This window comes from Macrobrachium nipponense, chromosome 37 (genome assembly GCF_015104395.2).
Source record: "Macrobrachium nipponense isolate FS-2020 chromosome 37, ASM1510439v2, whole genome shotgun sequence".
Taxonomy (NCBI): domain Eukaryota; kingdom Metazoa; phylum Arthropoda; class Malacostraca; order Decapoda; family Palaemonidae; genus Macrobrachium; species Macrobrachium nipponense.
This window is the reverse complement of record NC_061097.1, coordinates 41,895,618-41,912,540: the sequence shown is the minus strand read 5'-3', so window position 1 is coordinate 41,912,540 and position 16,923 is coordinate 41,895,618. Positions and strand designations below refer to the sequence as shown.

General features: G+C 46.0%; 1 protein-coding gene across 1 annotated transcript in view; it reads left to right on the top strand.

The window, feature by feature from the left end:
* Positions 1-16,923, top strand: part of LOC135209355 (protein bicaudal C homolog 1-like) — a 60,146-nt gene that overhangs the window by 17,638 nt on the left and 25,585 nt on the right. The window contains exons 13-18 of the mRNA XM_064242054.1: positions 1,348-1,500; positions 1,852-1,980; positions 2,690-2,823; positions 3,243-3,356; positions 3,846-4,020; positions 4,928-5,047. Coding sequence (XP_064098124.1) covers positions 1,348-1,500; positions 1,852-1,980; positions 2,690-2,823; positions 3,243-3,356; positions 3,846-4,020; positions 4,928-5,047 — 825 coding nt within the window. The remainder of the gene's footprint in view (positions 1-1,347; positions 1,501-1,851; positions 1,981-2,689; positions 2,824-3,242; positions 3,357-3,845; positions 4,021-4,927; positions 5,048-16,923) is intronic.

The following is a 16,923-nucleotide window of genomic DNA, read 5'->3' as shown; positions in this document are numbered from 1 at the left end:
TTCAACAGAGCATGGCACTCAGTAACATACTGAGTACCACGTTTTAGCGAAGCAACTTTGTGTTCGCTTCACACTTCCTGCGGGATGTGAAGACGGCATATGAGATCTGCTGCTCGCTAGGGCCATACGTGTCTGCAGACACAATCTTGGGGGCAAGAAGTACCACTCATCCTATCCTGTAGAAAATGGTTAGGAAGAGCTCTTAATTTAGTTATTGAGTCGCCGCCAATGGCGACTTCTTAACTCTTAAGCCTTAGTTAAAACACCTTAACTTTGGCTAGGTTGGTCAGGTGGTGATATATATTACTTCTTAGCCCTCATGGTATGGTCAACATGGTCTAGTCACATTGTGGTCACGCCCCCGTTGACAGATCATCTGGAGTGCACCAGCTTTATAGGTCTCTACTGTGCTGGCAACTCTAGTAAAGCAGAAGCAGACTTGGGTGACAGTAATCACGAAGTCAGCTATGCTAACAGGTGGAACCAAGATGTAAATCATCTGCATGCATTTGTTTCCCAAAATCCTTCTATTCTGTCCCTTCCCACCTCCAACGGTGGGATTCATTCAGCTATATATATATCTGACAGGTAAGTTTCATGAACAAAATGATATTGTTATGATACAATAAAGTTTGTTCATACTTACCTGGCAGATATATATAATAAAGTACCCACCCACCTCCCCTCAGGGGACAGTGGAAATAAAAATTATGAATAGAAAATGGGAATGGTTCCTGATACCCGCCTCCCAGCGGCGGGAATGGGTACTAACCACCTGGCCGACCACTGCGTGTGCCGGAAGTTTTTTTAAATTCTGTCGGACTTCAGAAAATACAGCTATATATATATCTGCCAGGTAAGTATGAACAAACTTTATTGTATCATGACAATATCATATTTATGCAATTATTAAAACCTTATAAACAGTTCCAAACATCAAAATGAAAAGTGTAGAACCTACTTCCCAACATATCAGGTTCTCATAGCTTGGGTCATGTACTTGTTGCAGTGAACTGTCACGTATTCAAGGGATCTATTTCAGTGCAGTTTTATTTATGGAAACCAGCTATATGCAGCAATTGAATGTTAGGGGTTAGAGATGGTTTCAGTTGGTAACTCAGTTTCATGTACTTTAGCTGATGAAATTGCTAATGTGTGTAATTTACAGATGTGAATTTATAACTAAAGGTGGTCTTGTTGTAGGAAATCTGGGTAAAATTTAATACTGTACCTAGAGTAGAAACTGTCAAAGAGCCTGATTGTTAAGGCTACAAAAAGTACCATGATGAAATTGTTTAATGAGATGAACTGGTTGTGTTCAATAACTACAAAATACTTGACCCACAGGGGACGCATCTTGTGGAAACAGTAGTAACACTGGGAGCTCTGTTTCCTCTCCTATTCAGTCTCCTAGAGACACCTCACCTGACCAGCTAATGACAAGCCAAGGGTCGCTGCTGTTTGGCGATTATGATTCCTCCTCGAAAATGGGAATGAAAGGTCAGTGTTTTTTGAAAGGAGGCTAAACCTTTGTTACATTTACTGTTTGCATTAGTCATGGAATGGCTGTGGATAACAGGTACTATGCATTCGTTAATAATTTATCATGATAGGCTGCCATTATAGCGTTCTGGCAACATGGCTTATGCTGTTTAAGTGAACACTTAATCTAAATTTAAAGAATATCAATTAGCCCATTTTTCAATACTACAAGTTGCTAATACAATACTGCAGCTCCACATTGATAGCTACATTATCTAACAGCTATCATTGATCAATGTAGCCATCCCACTATTTAATAAAATATTCAGCCACTTAAACTTTTGTATTGAATGGCGTAATCCTTTTCAGCTCTTTCGGTGATGATGACAGATATTGAACGCCGTGCCCCAGGCTGCGAAAAGAAGCGGATGGAACTCGAGCATCAAAAGTTGAATCCGTTGTCAGATTACAGTTCTAAAAAGCTTCAGGCTGCCAAGGGTATGTTCTAGCAGGCTTGATACTTGCTTAGTTAAGTCAGAGTACTTTCATTAGTTTGATAGGAGCTTTTCATTACTAAAGTTGAAAAAACTGGTACCATTGCTTGTAAAGTGATGTATGAATTCATATTGTAATTACTGCTTTACCCATAGAGAATGTGGAGTTGTTACTTTAGTAAGTGTTAGTGAAGACATTTTAGCTATTATTGTTTAAGTATTCCAACCCAGTTACTCCTTCAAGAGACTGAATCTGATGCAAAATTTACCATAGATATAAAATTATAACGAGATGTCCGCTAGTAAACCGTAAGGAGTAAGTGTAGGTTTCCTTGATGCTGAAAAAAGGCTTTGAGAGCCTTCTTACAGAGCTGTCCTGGGGACTGTCACAATCTGTGATTCAAGTTTTCTTGCAAGATTAACCATTGATGTAACAGTACAATATTGTCATTTGTAGATCTGCTAATTATTTGTGTGATTGGCCTAGTTAAACTTACTGTTCTAGGACTTTTATGATAGGTGCATTAGGTAATTTGGTGACAAATTGTATTACTCCAATAAAATGGACATATGATTGATGGTGAATTTCGCTCAGTTTCTGCACTTGTAATTGTATTGTACGTTTATGAACTAGCCTGTCACCACAAGGAGTATACTGTACCCATAACTCTACTTTGCCCTTTTAAGAGAGAGAAAGTAAATTTTTTTTCCAGCTATGAAAGAACAAGTGAATGCTGCTGGTCCACGTACTCCAACTTCAAATTGGTCTGGGTATGGCTTCAGTAAGAGTATGCCAGATTTCATGATCCGTCAAAGGATGCAGGAGAAGTGGCTTCAGAGTAACTATGTAAGTTTTCACTGATCTTAGGAGTAGAATGCTTTACTCCTCTATTTGCTGATGGAGAATCTTTTTGTAAGCGCTGCCAGTCTGTTTAACTTCCTAGTTTTGTAGAGCCAAGTAATTTGCAGTAGAGAATTATATCTGATTTTCCATTCTTATTTTCTTCTTTCCATTCTTATTTTCTTTCTTTCCATTCTTATTTTCTTTCTTTCCAACCTCTCCTAACAATTGTTTCATACTGCAACTACAAGGTTTTTCTCCTGTTACACCTTCCAAACCTGTTTATCATCAGTTTTCATTTCAGCACTGAATGACCTCATGGATCCCAGTGCTTGCCTTTGGCATAAATTCTATATTCTATTATATGTACTATGATTTTTAGTATAGCTTATGTTTCACTTTAATAACTATAATTTCTCTTTCAGGCACAGAAAGATGTCGATAAATGGGATAGTTGGAAAGCACCATCAGGAGAATATTCAGGATTCTCAAACAGCCAAGGCCTCTCAGATTTGTCCTACTCATCCCACCTGTCTCAGGTTTGTTTTAGTGGAAGTTAGCACCTGAGTACTATGAATAAAACTAGATGCATTGAGTTTCTGGCCTTTTGGTAACATTCTAGGTATAAAAGTACCAAATACAATTCAGTCAAGCCTCCTGTTAAACAGCTCTGGATGTCCCATATTGAACTGATTCCTTATCATAAGGTAGCGCAGCTAAATTCATTATAATTGTCAGCAGATAAGTTCAGAAGCTATTAACGTTAGGTCTGATGAATTGAAGCATTTAATGTATGCATTAATTTAAAATTGCCTGATGAAAGGGATAACTTTCTAGTTAAAGGGTAATAGTCACATTGAATTTTTAGAATACAACTCTTAAGGGAATCGTATTATAGAATAGAATACGTATTCCTTATTTTATTAAGAAGTATGATATGCCTACAAAGTATCATGCTGTACATGCTAAATATGTAGTCTATTGATATTGTGTAGTAAATATTGTTGAATACCCTAAACCTTTAACAGATCCCTGAAAATGTAAGCACTGCTGAGGCAGAGTTAACCTTGCAAAGGCCACCTGTCAATTTCTCAGCTAGTAACATCATGGACTGCATCTTACCTCGCTCAAACAAGGTGAACACCTCAGGGCAAATGGACATCACATCTATATTGACAGACATACAACTGGAACAGTATATTGGTGAGTTTGGTCTAGAAGTTGTTGCATTGCCATGGTAAAATGTTCACTCTTGACGTGGTTCGGAAGTCACGTAAAGCAGTTGGTTCTGTTGCTGAATAACCACTGGTTTCATGCAATGTAAAAGCACCATACAAACAAACAAATCAACAGAGAATACCTTGCGTCAGTGGTCTCATTTTTGACAGTGGAAAACAGTACTTTTCTTTTATGTAATCTTTAGTGTTTAGTGTACTCACCAGTTAAACTTACATTCTCCTTTTCAGTACATAATTTCTCCTTTTCAGTGGATTATCTTCTTGACTCCATCCCCATAACTTTAACCATAATGGTGTATCCCTGGATGAGTTAGTTTTCCCATGCTTCATTTTTTTTTCTTACAAAGACTGATAATTTATTGACATCTTAATATTGACTTTAACTCTGTAATGTTAAATTTTACAACAGAAGTAGTAAATTGTCTTGAAATATAAATGTTTGTATTTAATGTGATTATAGTATATGAATGTCATGATTGTGTGTGCATCTTTTTCACTCATTTCAATCATTTGAAAAACCGAAGCTTAAAATGTTAATTGGGAGGAGTACTTCAAGTTTCTCTTCTACTCATTGAAGGGCAGTGTCATTGTTAGCAAATCTTTTAGTTGTTTTGGACTTAGCACGGAGGCAATAGCCTCAATTAATGCAGTGGTAAGGAATATATAAATGTTAGTTAATGGATATGGTATGTTACCATCTGTAGAGTTTCGTAACATAGCTCAAGTTTTCATGACTTGGTCCACTAAGTATTTCTAGAAATTTTGCAGCTACAAGGAAGCATTGCCCCTAGAATGTAACTTTTCTGAGTAGTTTTATTTTTTTTTTATTTATTTTTTTTTTTTGTTCCTTATACTCTCGTCTTTATTTCAAGATGTGTTCGCGTCCCAAGATGTTGACCTAAACATGTTCTTGACATTGGATAGTACAGATCTCAAAGAACTGGGAATTAAGATATTCGGACACCGGAAACGCATCTTGATGGTTATAAAAGGTGAGAATCTCTACAGTATTTTGTTTATCTATGTAAAATGGCTAATCCATGTAAAATGGCTAATCCGTTCCAAGCCCTCCAAAAACACCCCAGTAAATTATATTTTGTTCATGAAACCTACCTGACATATATATATATAGCTGTATTCTCCGAAGTCCGACAGAATTTCAAAACTCCCCCCGGCACTCACAGTGGGCGGCCAGGTGGTTAGTACCCATTCCCGCCGCTGGGAGGTGGATATCAGGAACCATTCCCATCTTCTATTCAGATTTTTTTCTGTCGCCGGTAATGTAAACACCTGTTTTCATTACCTCCGCCTAGGATTTTGGAACTTCATTGCCGCTTAAGTATCGTGGTTGTTTTCTTTTTGGTTTATTTACTTGGATTTGCGGCTAGGCATACGCTATCATAAATTGATTTAATTTTGAATTTCTTGACATAAGACGTCTGAATCCAGTTAGGCTAGTTTCAGACTTTGTTGTCTGCAAGGGGTTAGGTGAGAATAACGAAACTTTCGATAGATTCTCACTTAATATGCACGACTTGTACATAATTCTTGTTGAAACATCAATGTAATTAGTGTGATATTTGACTGAATCCGAAGGAAGATGTATTATTCGTAAGTACGGCAATTGTTCCGATACGTAATACAAAACCATCTGTCCCTTTAACAATAGGAAGTAGCTAGCGGCAGCTGGAACGGTCGTAAGCTTCGAACAAGGGGAGAACGGGTAGTTAACTGCTTGTCGACAGTCGCGCGACCGCGCGACTGGAGGTAAACAAATCACTTTTGCTTTCGGCCGCGGGTGTGAAGGACGTGTTCGTCATCGCTCTCTGCCCGCTTCATCGTCGTATGCTTTGTTTATATTGTGTTTTCTACTAATGGTTGTTTGACTTGAAAATGAAACTGTAAGTACACGTTTTCATTTTCATTACTTAATTATGAACCAACATGGAGTTATCGCCGTAGATGCGGCGATTTCCTCTCTTTTCATGAATTGAACCCTTGAATTATGTCTCGGTGCCGAGGGCGGGCGCGCTCGCGCCGAGTCATGTATTTTTGGCGAAAGTGTGTAATTGAAAAATGTAAGTACTCTTTTCATTATATTTTTTGCCCTGTGCGTTCGTTACCGAGAGTGTGATTGCGCTCGGCACGAGCCTTTTTAATTTTGTATAATAGAATGCAATGAAGTGGATTCGCAATTGCAATATTCTTTTCATTTTCATTTATTTATTTGCATGAAATTTAATTTGGATCAATTTTCGTTCTTACCCGGAATTGATCCTTACGATTTTTTTTATGTGAAAATGAAATCGCAAGTGCAGTATGCTGTTTCTACATTTTCATATATATTTTATGATAGCATCATATTATTGGATCAAGTTTCCCGTTCTTACCCGGGAATTGATCTTTTCCCCTTTAAGTTCTATGAAGTGAATCGCAAAAGGGCAGTATTCTGTTTCATTTTCATATTACTTTTCACTGCTGTGCGGGTGTAGGGAAGCGAAGGTCTGCCAGGAAGTCGTCGGAAAGCTCTCCCGCGACTCCCTTGGTATCCGATTCTTCGTCTTCCTTCCTGCCCCCCGCTCAGCTTCTTCGTTGTATTTTGTATTTGGGGTCTTCCTTGCGTTCGGGGTGGGGCATGTCTTCCCCCCGTGCGTGAGGGAACCCCTCTTACTAATCTATCTATGTTACCGCAGGTGCTACATCCGTGGGAGACGACCTTGGACAGGTATGGACCACCGCGGAGGCAGGGCGTTGCCTAGCATACCACCCAGGGCTGCTGCAGCGTCTAGCGAGGTCGGGTGGGGCGGTCTCCACTACTACCACGGCCGCTTATGCTGCTCCCCCCCCACCCCCCCTCCTGGTCTACACTCCCCATGCTGTGTCGATGACGCCGTCTGCCGCTACTAGGGCCGCAGCCGTACCGAGGTGGGGTTGCCGCCGCCGCCTGTTTTCTTCGTGTTGCCTGCCCCAGACTTCCGCTGTTCCAGCAGCTCGCCCCTGGACCGGCCGCCAGGACCCAGGTTCCGCTGGCTGCCGATGATTCTACGAGGTGATCGCTGGGCCTGCCGTACCTGCCGCTGATGTGATTCCCGCTGTTGGCTTGGCTGTCCCTTCTGGGTCTACCGCTGCCGCTGTTCCTGCCGCTCCTGAGCTGGTTGCTGTTCCTGTCGCTCCTGGTTCCTGTGCCTGTCCATTGCTGGTCCTGCCCACGGGTGTGGTCTTCCCCGCAGTCCAGGTCCTTCCGGACAGGTGCATCGGGCCGTGTTGCTTCGGCAATAGCCCCGGCTCCGGCCTGGATGGAGGACCTGAGGACTGTCCTGCGTGAGCTGACGAGGAAGAGGAGAAGAGGAAGCTGTCATCTTCGTCTTCATCGTCTGCTGCTTGCCTCTTCCCCTTCGACTTCTAAGGCCCATAAGCCGAAGAAGAAGAAGGCTGCCTTCCCCCCTAAGAAGTCTCCTTCGGGAACTTCTAAGGGCCCGTCCCACCCACCCCGGTGACGGGGGGTCCTTCTGCTGGTCCTCCTGCTCCTTCGGGAGCGGGGCCCGTCTCCCCTTCCGTAAGGAAGAGATAGACGGGGACCAGAGGAGTATCGGTTAGCTCTGGTACTTCCTCGCCTGGTGCTAGCGGCGATGCCACTACGCCAGGTTCCGGCTCGGTCTCTCGTTCGCGAGAGATCCCGAGTGTACGTTCTCCCTCGGGAGACCGTGCAGCCAAGTTTCGGCGCCAGAGTTCGCTCGGCGCCAAGACGCGGCACGGAGCAGAAGGCTGGTGAGAGACGCTAGGTGACTCTTGCCAGGCCAGCGGCCGCTCTTGCAGCGACCAGCTGGTAACCCGGGTTTTCCCCCCTAAGAAGGCTCCTTCGGGACCTTCTAAGGGCCCGTCTCGCTCCGGCGATTCGGGGAGCTCTTCTGCTGGTCCTCCTGCTCCCTCGGAACAGGGCCCGTCTTTTCTTCTACCAAGGAGAAGAAGACGGGGACCAGAGGAGTACCAGCTTCGGCTGGCACTTCCTCGCCTGGTTCTAGCGGTTCTGCCGCTAAACCAGGATCCGCCTCGGCTTCTCGTTAGCGAGAAGTACCGAGTGGACGGTCTCCCGCGGGAGACCGTCCAGCCAAAGTCTTGACACTCGAGCTCGCTCGCCGCCAAGACCGAAGCGCGGAGCAGAAGACTGGCGAGTGTCGTGCAGACGACTCTCGCTAGGCCAGTGGACTCTCGCAGCGACCGAGCTGGCTGCTCGGGTTGACGTGACGGTCGCTGACCAGCCACGGGTTGAGGCGAGGGAGGGGTCCCCGCGGTCGTCGGTACCAGCCACGGCTGGTACCAGCGGCTCGACGCCAGCGCCGAGAGGACGCTCGCCCGGAGGTCTCACCGCGACAACGAAGCCTAGCAGGTCACCTGACGCCGCTCCCATCGGGACCGGAGGCGGAGACCGTTAACCAGCAGCAGCTCGCCTTGACGCTAGAGATCAGCGTCGACGTTCTCAGCCGAGCCTCTCGCCCCAGGCGAGCGGCAAGGCTAGGCCTGCTGCTCGATCGCCACTGCGGGTGGACGATCAGCAGCAGCCCTCAAGCACTGCTCCGGTCATAGCCAGCGAGCTAGGGGGGAGCGTCCAGGTTCTGCCTACTCCTTGTACCTTCAAAGCAACCGCCCCCCTCCTCGGGCTACACCGGGAGGAGTGAGGTACCTATGAGTGATCGCGAGAGGTGCGCCGCTCGCGATCCCGCTATGACGCCGTATGGACCAGGCACGGTTCTAGACCAGACCAGGACATACGCGCAAGTAGCTGGAGGCGACCGTCAGGGGTCTGCCGCTGTTCCTCCTTCTGAAGGAGGAGTATCTCGGGATCTGTTCTTGTTGGAGGGACTGGACGGTCCTACTCCGCAAGACACGGTTACTCCCGAGATACAGAGGAATTTGCAGAAGTCATTAAGCTGATTCGTCAGCATAATGACCTTGCGGAAGGATTGCCGCTCCCACCAGCAGAGCCCACGTCTCTGCTAGAGTCGTTTTGGGGCCCGAGAGGGAACCCAAACCGACGGTGGGTCTGCCGCGATCGGAACTTGCCGATTCTGTCTCGAACCAGAGTCTCTCGTCTCCGGACAAGAAGGCTCTCTCAGTTCTGGCCGGTCGATCAAGCTACTTCCACCTCCTCTACTGCGACAGCGGCTTTTCTACGTGTCTTCGGACACCGTATTTGAATACTCCTTCGTTCCTCCCCTGTGAGAGGTTTCGACCTCGACTGATGGACTGGAATGAGTCGGAGGACGGTATCGGCTCTCCTGTCAGGTGTCGATCAGCCCCACCCAGACGACGTTCACAGTGGCGGCAGACCCTTACCTACAGTGAGAGTTCGTAACCCTCCGCGGGGAAACGTTTTCTCCTGACGATACGTTTTCCCAGACTCTGAGAGGCCATCGCCGCAAGGCGATGGCTGTTCCTACTCTTCTCCAACTGCTAGTTCCACTGGGAAGGCGAGCGAGTATCCAATTCCTCCCCCTCCCTCTCTCCTTACGGTTAAGAGGGAAAGGGGAGGGATCCCACGTTCGGGACTGCGCTACCGGGGGGACCTTCGGGTCCTACCTGACGTAAGCCCCGGTCGTTGAGGAGGAATCTGCCCCATTCTCGATTTCTACGGGAATCGAGAGGACCACCAGCCGATATCGTTTGCCGAATTCCGGTGGGGGTTTCGCAGACTGCTTAGAATTCTACGGAATTTCTAACGCATTCAGTGTTCGAGTTTTACGATCTCCAAACAATTACGCGAGACCACGGTCCAAAGTGAGCGAGACGAGAATCCCCGATATACACGATAATCGGGCAACCTCGCCTATGCTCGAATTCCTGGAATTTCTAGCATTGGGAAGAAGACTGCTGCTGAAGAAACTATCTCACAGTAGGCGACTAACCTGGACTAGAGAAGATCGGACGGGAATATCCAGTTTGGCTTGAACTATCGTCTTAGTATTCTGTTCACCATTGAAGCTTTCCTTCGAGGAAGACTTCTCCTTCACTCTCTTTGATAGAGATCGAAGGTGGTCGATCTCCAATCCTTATTTTGTTTTCTTGAAGGAAAGAATTTAGGATGGAGGTCTTTGTTCAGAATCCTACAAATATACTACGTATATTAACCTCGCGACATGATTCTACTAAGCAGTTGAATTGTCCGAGGGGTAGGCGCATATCCTAGTTAATCTACGGATTGCGACTTATAAGAGAAGTATTCTAATTGAACTGCAACTCGGGGTTGCCTGCAACCTCCCAGGAGTTTTCAGTTTCAATTTTATATACTATGGTTTTGTCACGACAACACCATTTCAACTTTTATATTTACCGAAATTCGTTTCGCCTAAATATAATTGCTCGAGCATATCTTTTATGCTCGGTAGTTCTAGCCGAACGCATTCCTTCGTGGAATAATGGATTACCTGGCAACTCCAGGAATGGACGAGTCAGCGAGAGCTCAGGTGCTCAACTACTGCGTATTGAACTGCCTGATAGCAGCTCAGTATCAGCTGGGCCTCCGATATGCACGGTCATGTATATGTCTCTCTGCCCTGCTTTGATTGACTACCGAACCGTATCTCTGCCCAACAATCATGGACTTAGGTCTCTGATTAACGGGGATTCTCTCAAAATGAAGGACCATCTACTGCTGTGGACGCTAGATTCCATCGCCTTCGACATTGCGAGAATTTTCAACAGAGATATCTCTTGGACCTCTTTCATCTTTCTGTTTACCGCACGGTAACAGAAGTCTGTACAAGTCTCCCGCTGCATCGCACTGCGATAATGCGAATGATTTTGCAGACATCTGAGTTTGTCTTCAAAATATCTCTATTCGTAGGTGTACAATTGTTCATTGTTCAACCGAATTACGAGATGTGTCGGAAGACATCGCCTACTCTCCGACCTGACAGCTCTACTCCAAATGTTCAGCCCATGAGAAGCAGTTCTTCAGGCGGCTTTCCCCTGTGTTTTCTTCGATTACTTGTAAAGCAACGCCCCCGCTTTCATTGCAACTACGACTTCTCACCGGACAGCAATGAAATAGCGGTTAGCGTTTTCAGTCATTTGTAAGCACAGGTTATGAATCTTGAGAATCCTTCTCTCGATTCATCTGTGAAGACGTAGGTTGCATTCAATACTCACCTTCGTCTTCAACGGTACATAGTGTTGTTTCTCCTTAGCTGAGATTCAACAACCATGAGATGTTTTACCTTCAGGGACCTCGGTCCTCTAGAAGGCAATTGACTTTCGCCTGTTGGGCACATGCCTTAAGAGAATCATCACCTCGCTGTCCGGCATTGGTGAAAACAAATACATTATTTGTTTGGTCTCTCGGCATAACCCTTTAAAGGCGAAGGTCACGTGACTTACTCGGATGCTTTGACAACTTGCCTCCTACCGAACGCAGTCAGTCGGCAGCTGTCAGAGCGGCCGAGTCAGTTACGAACTACGCTGTTGACTTAGTTCGGTTGTTACAGAGCAATCATTACTTAGTTTTAATAAGCTTGTCACAGTACCCATACCATTGACACCCACCATGGAGTGTCGGTGTCCTATCCACTACCGAGAACTTCGCTGCATGGGGATAGGAGGATGCGAGAGACTTCGTGGCAAACGGACAGACCAGTATGGGTACTGGACATCACCGAAGTAGAGAAGAGGGATAGGTCATGCGACTATTTCCTTCTTTTCCTCTGAGAACTGCATGACTTCTCCTGCGAAGTCAAGCATCCAGGGGATGGGGATCCGTGACGCTCGATTTCGTACCGAACTTCGTAGCGAAGACTCAGAACCCTTCGGTCCCTGACGATTGGTTCGAGTCGTTCACAATCCCCTCCCTAATGGACTTCACCGCCTTCGATGCGAAGGAGATGCTGCCTTGTCCGCAAGAACTTCTCCGTGGCGCAGGTACTGAAGCAGGGGTCTGGTCAACCAGACCACATGCCCTTCCTTCTACCTTCGGGATATTGCCCACAGGTCCTTGGATCTTTTTCCTTGGGACCCGTGGTGGCTGCTCAACACGTTGTGTAGCGAACCCAGACCCTCGCAGGCTGAACAGCATCGAGTCCTGGTGTGACCATAAGAAGGATGAGTGAATGAGAGTGTGACTGGCTCCTCTTCCCATCTTTTTTCTTCCCCTCTACCTGTGGTTAGAGGGACACGGTCGTCACCCTGCTGGATAAGGACAAGATGCAGGTGAGCTACTCAACAGAGCCCCATCCTATCCCTTTCACTAGGGATAGGAGCGTATATCCACCAACTTCCTCCAACAAGGGGGAGGAAGTGGATGCCAGCTTGAGAACCCATACTTTATGTTGCCCTCTTGCAAACAGGAACAAGTTCTTGCTTGCTGGTACGAAGAGATACGCTTGCCTCTCTCTTAGTACTCGGCCCAGAGGTTCTGACCATTGATCTGCGGTGCACACCCCGATCAATCGGACAGAGGCTTGGATCCCTCCCCTCGCTCTTACGACCAGGGAGGCATTCCAGGGATGGACGAACACCATCTGTTTCATCAAAAGACTCAGATTCCTCCCACCAAGAAGTTGAGGCTTTCCTATTGTTAAAGGACCGATGGTTTGTATTACGTATCGGAACAAATGACAATTGTCGAAAATTGCATTTTTCCTAACTATACAAACCTGAGGTCCTTTACATATAGTCCCTCCTCATGCCACGCCTCACTCTGCGTATTTTGCATGGGCCAAAAGCAAAAGTGATTTGTTTACCTCCCAGTCGCGCGGCGCGCGACTTTGTCGGTACAAGCAGTTAACTACCGTTCTCCCCTTGTTCGAAGCTTACGACCGTTCCAGCTGCCGCTAGCTACTTCCTATTGTTAAAGGACCTCAGGTTTGTATAGTTAGGAAAAATGCAATTTTCGACAAATTGTCATATTAGAGCGTAATAGAATCAGGAGGTCTTCCTCCAAGATCAGTAAACAGAAGTCAGGGTAATAAACCTACTAACCTCCTGTAAACTTTATTTTGCCTAACCTTGTGGTATGGCCTACGGGCCTAGAGTTTGTGTTTGTGAGAGGTAATGCCCTTTCTGTTATGGTGGATTACATCAGTAATTAGAATCTAAAGTACTCTATCTCCAATCAGTGTTGTGAGTGTAGTGATGTTGAATTAGTGCCCCTAGTGTTATGGAGGGGGCGTCAGATCGGCCTTATAATGCCTCTAGGTCTAGACCTCTGTCAGACTCCCAGGACCACAGGGAGAGGGCATGTCGAAAGCCGAAGGAGGGTTACGAGGAACGCCCACTGATATGGCATCCCTGCGGCAGGACCTGAGACGCTTCCCAGGCTGCCAAAGATCGTGCACGTGCACGAATCATGAAAGATTGCTTCTCGTCCTCCGAGGCGTCCTCCCCGCAGGGTTGGAGCTCTCAAAAGGACTCGCGCCCTCTTAAAAAGAAGCTTTAGAGAAGGGGATGCTTCACGTCCTCTCTCTCGTCAGGAGGGAGCGTCGGAGTACTGATCTGGCGTCCCTTCGGCATAACTTTGTCAAGAGATAAAAAATGTCCATAAGGCAGAACCCTCACGAGGACGCCTTTCGAGACACACTACACTCTATCGAGAGGAAGGAACGTCGTTACTCTTGTAGCAAGGATTGTTTTCTGCTCTCCAAGACACTTCCCTCCCTCCTCTCCTCATGGCGCTCCGTATGTGTTATGTGACGTTCGCTTTACTACGAAACTGGATATTGTTCAAGCTGATAAGCTTGAGGTCCAGCAAGCTGATTTGCATAGTCAAACAGCTCGCCAAGACGCCTCTTACTCGTCCCTAAGGGACGCTCTGTCAGCGGACAGAGATGACTCTGGTTCGGCAGCTACGCTGGACAGACTATCCTAGTTTTCGACAGAAGGGCAAAGCATTCCTCATACCCAAGAACACACAGGCGTCCTTTTAAATGCCCTTCTGCAGTGTCAATGAGCGTGACAAAGACGCAAGATGTCGCACAGGCGGCTGTCGTTTTTGTCAGAGTGGCGAACGTCCTTAAGACTCTTCCTGATGACGATCACCGTACTTCTGCTTAGGACGCTCCGCGTTTTCATGAGCGGCTCTCCCCTCGCCAGGAAGCCTCTCAGGTTACTCGTGTTGACGCACGTCATTGACTATGACGCTTTCCTTGATGTTCGTCGCTCTCCTTTTCCGGACGCTCTTCAAGACGCTCAAAGAATGCAATCAGGACGATCGGCAAGCAACTCGTGAGGATGCCTTTCGGAACGCTCGGCGTTCCTTTTTTGAGCGCGTTTCTGGATATGTTCATTTGCATTACAAAGACGCAAGATGTCGCACAGGCAGCCACAGTCTTTGTTAGAAGGTAACGAAGGTCTTTAAGGCCGTCTTGAAGACGATAGCTGTATGTCGTCTTATAGTGCTCTCACACTTCAGGAGCAGCGTGCGGCTCTCCAGGACGCCTCTTGGGTGGCATTTCATGCTTCAGGGCGCTCGACAAGATCCTCTCTTAGATGCTGTTCAAAATTCTATGCACCAATACGCTCGGTAAGACTCGCGAGGATGTCTCTTGGAGACACTCAACGTCCTACGCATTGAGACGTGAGGAAGTTTTTGCAGATGCTCGACGTCTTACACGAAGAGACTCAGGACAGGACGCTCTGGAAGAGCTCGACGTCATAAACATTGATAAGCTTTTTGGAAAGACCGCTCGATGTCTTACACATCTGGACGCTCGCCAGGACGCTAGCGAGGACGCTTTTTTGAAGACGCTTGGCATCCTATACGTCCATGACGCTAGCGCAGAGCACTTGCCAGGACGTTCTTCAGAACGATAGGCGTCCTACGCATCAAGACGTTCGGCAGGATTCCTGCAAGAACGCTCTTCAAGAGGGCGTCGTCGAAGAAGAGGAAGGAGTTTGGTCTCGTCAAGATGTCTACTTCGCTTTCAACGAAGGGAGCGTTCAATAGAATCCATGATTTGATGAATTCCAGAAAAACTCTAAGCAGATATCGGTGTCATAAAAACGCCTCGTCTGCTTTCAGGTCTGCGCTGCCGAAGGGGAACATTAAGGTCCTACCTGTCGTAAGCCCAGTCTCTGATCAGGAATCCTGCCCCTTCCTCGATTTCTGCGGGAATCGGGAAGATTATATGCTCGAATTCCTGGATTACTTTGTCATGTAAATGGGTTAGTTCTCATTGACAAAGATCTTAATAACATTTTATTGCATAAGCGGATAAGCTCTCATTAACAAAATTCGAAAGAGCTCTCATTCATTAGTCAGAGGCTCATCCAGGAAAAACTTGTAGACTACGTCCATGTAGTCTTATGTCCAATATCATAAGAAGCTTCAACTGTCCTTTTCGATCCTCGGTTCTCACTTGAGGATCTCCATTCGAATAATATTAATTCGTTCTCTTGGCAAAGAGAACGAAGACAGTCTCGACAGTGACTTTTTTATTTGTAAGATTAGTACTATGCGCTGAATGGCCCCCCGGCTCCGGCGCTTGGCTATGTGCCAAAAATTTTATAATCTAATCTCTAACGAAGACAATCGATTTCCATTCTCTCTCTCTTCCTCGTCGAGGAAAGAATGTAGTAGAGAATTAGATGTTCAAGTGACTGCAATACTTACGTATTTTATCTTTGCGTCATATTACTAATGTAGGGTTCAAGTCATATATGCATATCATAGTTACCTCTACAGATGGCAACCGAAAAGACTGTTATTTTAAGTGTTTAATCGGTCCTTCCTGCAAACTTCCAGGAGTTTCCGGTGTAAGGACAACGCTAAAAGGTATTGCTACAACAACACCAACTCAGCTTCTGCATGTAGCGAATTATGTTCCGCTTAAATATGCCTGCTTGAGAATTTCCTTCTGATCGATAATAGTAACAAACCTATTCCTTCGTAGAATAGAGTAGCTGGTAACTCAGGCAGAATAGTGCGAGACGACGATAGAAGGCTGCTGTCATTGTGGATGACGCAGTATATTTAATCGGTACTCCCGGCAACTTTCCAGGAGTTTCCGATTTAACATTTGGTTAATTACGTGTAATGTTACAACACAAAATCAGCTTCTGTATTTAGCGAATTCTGTTTCGCTTAAATATGCCAACTTGAGAGTTTCTGTTCAAATAATGGAAAATCTATTCCTTGGTAGAAATAGTAGCTGGCAACTCGGCTAATACTGCGAGAAGGTGAACGTAAGCTGCTGTAACTGTCACCAACTCAGTATCAGGAATCTCGCTGTTATGCGCCATCGGTTAAGTGTCTCTCTCCCGCGGGATTGATTGACGAACCGTATCTCTGCCCTACAATCATGGACTTTAGCCTCGGGTTGAGGGGATTTCTAGTAATCATGAATAAACATGACTTCCTTTTACTAAGAAATTTTCAACAGAGATATCTCTTAGACCTGTTAGGCGCTGGTTACCGCACTGTAACAGAATTCTGTATGAGTCTACCGCGGCACAGCACTATAATAATGCTCTCCTGCTTATGCAAAAGTGCAAGCCTTATTAGGGAAGGAAGCATGCTTAGTGAGGGAATGGATGAGGTCTGCTGGGGACCATTTCCTCGCTGGAGAAGCTTGTTTCCCTGAATAGACTGCAATTCAGACCTCTACAGTTTTTCCTACAGGAGAACTGAAATAACATCAAAGATCTAGAAATAATTCTAAACATCTCTCAATGGGTTGAGGATCACCTCAGGTGATACCAAGAGGGTGCCAGGCATCCGGACAGAGGTACAGAAGTCCTGGCACATAATCTAAAAGAATTGGAAGCAATTTGGTTGGCTCTCCAGTTCTTCGAAGAGGGAGTTTTTGGTCGAGAGGTCCAAATCATCTCGGATAATTCCGCAGGTCTCTTATATCCCAAGAAGAGAGAAATGGTTATCGGC